The sequence below is a fragment of the Amphiprion ocellaris genome, chromosome 6 (assembly GCF_022539595.1).
Source record: "Amphiprion ocellaris isolate individual 3 ecotype Okinawa chromosome 6, ASM2253959v1, whole genome shotgun sequence".
NCBI lineage: Eukaryota > Metazoa > Chordata > Actinopteri > Pomacentridae > Amphiprion > Amphiprion ocellaris.
Genome location: NC_072771.1, coordinates 23,084,547 through 23,092,896, shown reverse-complemented (window position 1 = coordinate 23,092,896; position 8,350 = coordinate 23,084,547). Strand labels below are relative to the sequence as shown.

Below are 8,350 nucleotides of genomic sequence, written 5' to 3'. Positions count from 1 at the left end.
CATATAGAAGTACAGCTAAATATTTAAAATTATCAATAAATTTCTTAATTACCCTTTTTTTTCCTCAACAGGAATCCACTCATGTACTGAGAACATTTGTTTGAATGGAGGATCTTGCTTCAAGACTGGCAGTGTCCAAGCATGTAGCTGTGCTCCTGGTTACACTGGTGATAGATGTGAAACAGGTAGGATATTCCTACCATATTTCACTGAAAAAACTTCCAACCAAAAATGGCTAAATTGACACTAAAATTACTTTCCATTTCCTTTTATTGATTATGTCTGTTTCTTATAAAGATATTGATGAGTGTCAAACAAACCCCTGCCGCAATGGAGGAACATGCGTTGATGGGGTGGCTTTCTTCACATGTGTGTGCCTCCCAAGCTATTCTGGGCTGTACTGCGAGGAAGGTAAATTAGTAGTTAATTTAATTCATTTTCTCCCAAATTTCTTCGTCAGTATTCTGTTGCAGATGAAATAAAGTTTTCATTTGTTAGCGTCATAACTAGTTCAACCATACATCTAAACTGTCTAGACTGAGCTTAAACTGTATTCACATAATATGATACCTTAAACAGTTTTAACATTAAAAGAGTCCTTAATTTCATAATGCACTGTATTATAACACTTAATGTAATCATTCACCGGAGTCTCTGGTAATTGACGAGAAAAAATGAGTCACTCAAATTTTGCACAGATCACAGAAATATAATCAGTCTATCTGTATATCATTGTGCGTCATCTTAGATTTCTCACAGGCATTAGCTGAGTCATAAACACCTTTATTTCGTCACCACAATCCCTTTTTACAGTCTCTTTTTAGTGTTGCCTGAAGGTCCGTCAGAGAGAGCTTAGTTTCCACAAGTTCTAGACACACAGACAGTTGACACAGTGTCAAGTCAGACTTGCTGAAGGTATGCTAGACTTAAAGTGACCTCTTGATACCGTATTTATATCTAGGTCAAGACAATCAGACTACAAATAATGAAGTCCCTGAGTACTTGATGGGTAACCAAACTTATGTTTAACAATGCAACTCTTGAATAAAGTGGAAGAATTTATGTCCTATTATTTTCTTAAGGTTCCCATTTGCACCCTACTTTCAAAACAAGTGTGTTAAATCCAGGGTATCAAATGCCTTGGCTGATTTCTCTTGACCAGTGTCTACACCCTAAATTTTGTCAGGATCACTCTGCATTGAATCCCACCCAGACTGTGTTTTCAGACACAGCTGTTGTCTTAGCAACTTTTGGCAAGAGAAAGGGAAAAAAAGTAATTTGAAGAGGAGCAACCCAGAGAAGGATTTTACCTCCATTTTTGTATGTCCTCTTTGGATGAATTGAGGAGTGGAGGGAGGGAAATCCAAGCAGTGTACTGACATACTATATGTGCTGTATATAGTTGGACACACACACCATCAGTAGGGTGAAGATAAGAGTGACTCTTAAAATCCTCTGATACAGAAAGCCATTTTAAAACTCACCTCTCATCTTTCAGGGTTTGACCTGAAACTGACCCATACTACATACATTAGCCTATGTCTGACCGATTGTCTAATTTGGTTTTATAATTCCAAATATTTATGAAGTACTTTGATTAGAATCACCCGCTTTACCATATTAATCACACCTTTAAACAGAAACTGGCAGAAATTGGATTATTTCCTGTTTTGCCTTCACATCCTTATAGCGCTGTTGTGAAGGGTTAAAGAAAGTAATCCATTATGTTGTTCCTCTTTCAACTAATTTAGTGATAATAGCAGGTGTTAGAGGTAGTAGCAGTGTAGATTCTGTATTGTACATAATGTGGTGAGGTAGGTAAATGGATTCATAAACAGAAGCAATCACTAAAAGTTTGTTGAGTTTGGGAAAATATGAATGCATTTCATATTTGTTAATCTTTTGCAGATAATATTTCTGTTTCCTGTATACTCATTCCTTCTCATTTTATCGCTTCCGTCAGATACAGAAAACTGTGACTATGGCTGGCATAAGTTTCAGGGGCACTGCTACAAGTACTTCCCCCAGAGGAGAAACTGGGACACAGCAGAGAGAGAGTGCCGCATGCAGGGCGCTCATCTTGCCAGCATCTTGTCTCATGAGGAGCAACAGTTTGTCAACCGTAAGTTAGAGACTGCAATTACAATCAATAATATATAAAGCTATATGCTCAAATTCTGCTTTATCAAATGTATCGCAAACGGTGATATTGAAACAGGACAAGTTCTCAGATAAAGCCACTGAAAGTACACTGATGTAGTTGTACAAGAAAATGATTAAGGTCTTAAAAAAGGCTATAGCTAACTGTCTTTCTCTTGCACTTTCTGTAACTGAACAGTCCTTAAAAGGACATGAAGCAAAACAGTAATGCAATCTGCTGTGTTTCACTCCACCCTGCGTGGCAGGTCTTGGACAGGACTACCAGTGGATTGGCCTGAATGATAAGATGTTTGACAGTGACTTCCGCTGGACTGATGGCAGCACTATGGTAAGATAGCTTGCTTTTTCTTATATTTTTGTCTCAACAAACATGGCACCCAGACAGTATAAATATTTGGAAGTGATCAGGGTGACAGATAAGGTCATCTAGGGAGAGTCGCTCTTCTCAGGGAGCTGTGGTAACTTTCACATGACGTACTCTCTCCTGCCTCATATCACTACACCCTGGTGATTGCTCTGGTAATAAATCTGGTGTAGAACATGTTGTAAGGCACCAGTGAATCCTTTAAAAGACTGTGAACCCAGTGTAGGAAAACCAATAGCTGCAACAATGCAAGATGTAAGAGAGGAGGCAAGGGAGGAAAATGCTGCTCGTACATGCAGTGAGTTATAAAGCACCATACAAGTGCATGTTTGCGGTAGTGGTTGTTGCTGCTGAAGATCCCTCTCGCAAGACAGAAAAGTAACTAATTACTATGTGCATCTATGTTGTACAGACTGATGTCCTCACTTCAAAGATAGTCCTCCAGGACTAGACATAGAGAGGAAGCAAAAAGACAGCCTGGGGGTTCACAGATAAGCACGGGCCTCCTGTGGAGCCCATTGCTCAGCTGAGAGATTGAGGGATGATGAGGGTGTGAGTGACGCTGTGTAGAGGGGAGTTTGGCGAGCGTAGACAGGCATGATCCCCCTTTATCCCCCACACTCATGAGAGAGCCCAGCTAGCAGGCAGCCACCCGGGGGAAGGGCCACCAAGCAGGCAGATCCACAGATGGACAGCACCTGTGCTCAGCTGCAGAGAGAAACAAAACTGCAGGGTGTCCGGGTGGGTGGTCACCTCCAGTGGATTTAAATCTTAAAAAAAAAAAAAAAAAAAAAAAAAAAGACTCTTTCAAAATGACTGTGAACTATTCACAACTGGAAAAAATTAAGAAAACTGATTAATATTTAAAGTAGGGCACTGAAACACACATGCTGAAATGCCTTTGGACGTGTGTTTAGGTGGGTGATCAAAGTTTGTTTGATTATTTTGAGGAGGATGCAGGCCTGCTGAGCAGTTGATGGGTCACCCATTTGTAAACCTGAGGTGAGTGGTGCAGGAAGTCAGTGAATGTTTCTTAACCATAATGACAGAGTAGCAGAGCCTCTGGGCATAATTGGAGTAGTAGGGGGTCATAGCTTTGAAGAAGCTGTTTGAACCTCGAATGCGCTGAAAGACTGCAGGTAGCATCAATTCCAGCCTGAATGCCCCACAGCGCTACAGCTGTGTGTATACTGTATAAATGTGTAAATGTCCATCTCTGAATGGAGAATATGGCACCTGCTAATTCCAGACATGCAGGCTGTGTGATGAAATATCACCACAAACTTCCAGAACTGTCCATTATCACAAAGTACTTTAGCCCTAAACACACAGTACTGACATGGATACCAGTCATGCCAAGTACATAAGGTCATATCATTGTGTGATGTAAGGCATGTTCTGTTTTAGAAACATATTTGAAAAAATCTTGCCCGTTATTATTTTTGTATATATTGTGGGTTACTGTGAGATCTCCATCACCCTAATGTCGCTGACTCTTTGGTGAACACACTGTTGAAGCCCATTTTATAAACGTGCTGTTTTTTCTGCCCTGTTTTAATTTTATAGTGTCTGAAAGGTCATCAGACTTGAGCTATGAGGGGTTTCTGAGTATTAGTTGTACAAAGATGCAGTTACTCCCTCTTGTGGACATTATTTAAAATCCCAGTGGTAAAAAAAAGTGCTGCTTTTTATCTCTATTTCTAGGATCACTATTGTGGAAGATGTGGTAGGAAAATACAAGCACATGCAAAATAAATACACATAGTACATTATTGCTCCCCTTGAAATGGGTTAAAATAATCCAAATATTTGGCATTTAATGTTGAGTTTAATTACATGCATTTACATTTAAAGGAAAATCTTCCAAAAGACATCGAAACCAACCATGATGTCTTACTATTTATCATCTGCTCTTCTTTCAGCAATATGAAAACTGGAGACCCAACCAGCCTGACAGTTTCTTCTCTTCTGGCGAGGACTGTGTGGTGATGATATGGCATGAGGACGGCCAGTGGAATGATGTTCCTTGCAACTATCACCTCACCTTCACCTGCAAAAAGGGCACAGGTATGAAGGGGCTGCTCAGTTAGCATAAACCATGTCTTCATTTTGGGATAGGATGATTTCATTTACTTTAGATCTTTTGTTTCTGTAAAGTTGCTCATCTGAGTGCTGCTTTCTCTCCTGTTTCTCAGTGGCCTGTAGTCAACCTCCTTTGGTGGAGAATGCTCGTACGTTTGGTAAAAAGCGTGACAGGTATGAGATTAACTCACTGTTGAGGTACCAGTGCCGGACAGGCTTTATTCAGAGGCATGTCCCAACTATCCGCTGTCGTGGGGACGGACAGTGGGATAGCCCTAAAATCACCTGCATGAACCGTAAGTACAACCGAGTATTACTCTCAACAGATATGTATTGCTCTTGACATCTGCACATAATTTTACTCACAAATTTATGATTTTTCTCTGACAGCATCGAGCTATCAAAGGACCTTTATCAGAAGACATCAGCACAATAGTCTTTACAGCGTCAACAACTTCAAAAAATGGCAAGATGAGGCCTTCCGCTTTCACCATCAGCGCTACCGGTCAAGGAGAGACAGAACTGAAAATAAGCGGAAGAGACAGTGATTGCCGAAAAACATGGCAGAGCTTCCCAGAGACGAGAACGCATGCCTGATGATTGTGTGGAGAGATGAAAAGGAAAAAAAGCACAAAAGAAAACTCATCAAGAAACCAAGAGGATAATCTGCAGTTTTCTTGCATTTTGGATAACGATGGAATCTTATGAAGTGCCTTTTATGGAGATGTTGACTTTTCTTATCAAGGGCACTGTTTCACAACAATGTCAATGAGGATTCAGAAACCTTTCAGCTGGCTACTGGAAAAGAAAAAAAAATACTGTCGTCATTTTTTTTTACATTAATTACTGTTGTTTAATACCTTTATACACCAGCTGTGCTATTTAAAATCACTGCAAGTGTCCCTTATTCCTAGAAAGAAAACTGTTGTGAAATTATAGCGCTTATGTTATGTAAAGAATTCATTTATGTTGTCATGCTGTTTTAAGCTGGACTTCCTTTTAATGAGCATGCATGCATATGCATTAACAATGAAGTCCTCAAACTTTTAACTGTTTATTGTTCGTCAAGAGATCCAAGTTTGGCTTCTCAGAGCACAAACGGAGGTGATCACGCAAAGGGCTCATACTGTAGTTTATATTATTTAAACATTGTATCGCATACATAAAACTATAAACTTTTATACAGATTCTTTCTCCAGTCTTCAATCCTAATCAACAGAGGCACCAATCATATGCTGAAACATGGTTTCATAGCTTTGCTTTTGGTAGTAATTCAGATTCCGGATGAATAATTCGCCCAAGTTTGAAGCTTCAGCAAATCAATCAGTCATCAGCTGGAGGCTTTCTTTGTGGTGGCAGCTTTCAAAATACAAATGTCCACCTTTCATCCTCTCCTGCTTTCATTGGATGTAATCGATGTCACGTTTAATATTTACAGAGAGATTTCTACAGAGAGAATCTTTAAAATGTCATTTCCTTTGTATGGTACAATTTAACATGACAGATTGCTCTCTAAGTACTTATCGACAATGAATTTATCCACAGATGGAAATTGATCCATGAACTATTTTAAAATGAAAGAAGGGAAGTGTGGCTCAAGTAGCCTGTATTTTCTGCTCATGTATGTTCAGTGCATAACTTACAAGTAGTTGCTGCAGCGTGTTTACAATAACTGCAGTGCTGTTCGTAGTCTCACACCAAAGAATCTTGCTCTCATATGTTGTGCTGTAGCCTTTGATAGTTTTCTAACTAATGATCGTCTTCACTGAACTTTTGTGTTATTGTAGTCTATCAAAATCACACATTGAGAGAATGTATTTTGTGAAACACTCAAAAAGACTTGAACGTAACAGCTGTTTAGGCAGACATGCATATAATTTATTTTCAAGCTGCTCTTGATCTCCTTACTTGTTTCATACTGAAAGGTAAAATATGATGCTGTCACTTGGCTCAGCAGTGCTCTTCATATATATGTTATGGTATGTTCAACAGGAGACCAGCCACACTCACAGACTGTCTAAATGGGATGCATTAAGGACGAAAAATTACTCAATATGCAAGACATCAATTTATTTTTTTTATTTTTTACATCTTTAATGACAACAGTGGACCAAAGAACATGGAGGGCCACTTCAGCAATAGTCTGCAATAATTTTGCTCTGAAACATTAACAAAACATTTGTGGATGGTAACATATTTCTCCAACATTTTTTTTTTTTTTTAATGGGGAAATGTTTTGTTGTGCCTGTGAATGTCTGTGTGTTTTTTTAGCCCTAATGTGCACATAATATCATTTTATATTTATAACAGTTTTTTAAATTGTATTTTACAATGTGAATGTCTGGGATGTTTGTGAATTATTTTTTGAAAAAGATCAAACTGTTTTTTTTTCCTGTTTTAAATCACCAAAGAAATAAAAATAAATATATGGTTATTATATACTTAAAAGCATTTAATTCAGACTCATGGTGTTCTCCAAATGTTGTGGATTTCAAAGACGTGCAGATATGATGAAGTGATCTATGCTGTCTGTAGTTTGTCTTATGCTTTCTGTATCACTCTGAGGGCTTTGAAAGAGTTGCAACCTTTAACAGTACTTTTGAATACATATTTGAAAAGTGTTTCTAAGTTCGACAATTCAGGTAAAGATGTTAAATGAATCAAAATGTTGCATCCTCTTACGTGAAGTTGTTTGCACGGAATGAGTAGTGTGGTGGTTTCACCAGCAGGTAGTGCTATCAGACTAAGCCATAAACCCTGAGTTTATGTATTTCTTCTCCCTCCATATAGCACACAGTCCACAGGAGCTGAACGTACAGTTAAGAATATAAGCTTCATGGGAACTGCACTCTGTAGAACGTCATACCACTGGCCTATTTTCAACGTATTACTGTGTCTTGCACATACATCAGTCTGTTCTGAAAAACCTATCAGACATGCTCCACATGCTCTTTTCAGGAGGAGCAGATAGGAAGTGAGAGTATGAATTGCAGCAAACATATGGAGTAAGAAATGGATGGGGGGGGCTTTGCTGAAATGGCTGATGCTGCAGAACTGTGGACCTGCATAAGTATACCGCACTCCAGTTTTTTAGTCAATAACATGACTGAAGGTGCTCTTCTTGAATGTCAGACACTTCTTATGTCTACATGCTGGTGCATAAAGGAACCAGATGAATTCCCTTGGTGTAAAAACAGAAGCTTTTTGAGTACATTACCCTTCACCACTATTCCCAGTCTACCTCTTTATGCAGCAGTCATTTGAAGTTCACTCTGACACTTTCGTAATAGCAGAATGCATCATTACCTGGGTAATAACATCAAGTTGCTCGATGTAATCTTTGTGTAAGTTAAGGTTGTTGTGGTTTTCACCGTCGCTGCCACTCTGTCATTAGAGAAGACTAGACTTGTGATTAAAGGCAGCTCCTGGATGCCCCAGCGAGAGTAAAACCTGCAATCTTGCCTCATGAAATGCAGATGTCTCAAGGCTGATCATCGGAAAAACCAAGGCGTCTCAGCCCAGGTCTCGCTGGGATTTAACAGGATTTCAAGGTTTATTTTGGAAAGGAAATGCACCCTGGCTTTTCCTGACTTGTTGGCCTTGACAGGCGCCTCAGACTTTGTCTAGTCTGATGTAAAAGTGCCTTTCACTCACTCATTAGCCTGCTATTCTCCCGTCATGCGTATCTTAATCGAGATATCTGACTGACAAGCATTTGGTATGTAGCATTATATGACTTGTTTA

At 39.2% G+C, this 8,350-nt stretch overlaps 1 protein-coding gene across 1 annotated transcript in view; it reads left to right on the top strand.

The window, feature by feature from the left end:
• The window catches only part of vcana (versican a), a 55,298-nt gene extending 48,236 nt beyond the window's left edge, over positions 1-7,062 (top strand). Inside the window, exons 9-15 of the mRNA XM_035953455.2 lie at positions 72-185; positions 298-411; positions 1,964-2,122; positions 2,406-2,488; positions 4,447-4,591; positions 4,720-4,902; positions 4,997-7,062. Of these exons, the coding sequence (XP_035809348.2) occupies positions 72-185; positions 298-411; positions 1,964-2,122; positions 2,406-2,488; positions 4,447-4,591; positions 4,720-4,902; positions 4,997-5,154 (956 nt within the window). The 3' untranslated portion in view covers positions 5,155-7,062. The remainder of the gene's footprint in view (positions 1-71; positions 186-297; positions 412-1,963; positions 2,123-2,405; positions 2,489-4,446; positions 4,592-4,719; positions 4,903-4,996) is intronic.
• Positions 7,063-8,350: the final 1,288 nt, after the last annotated feature.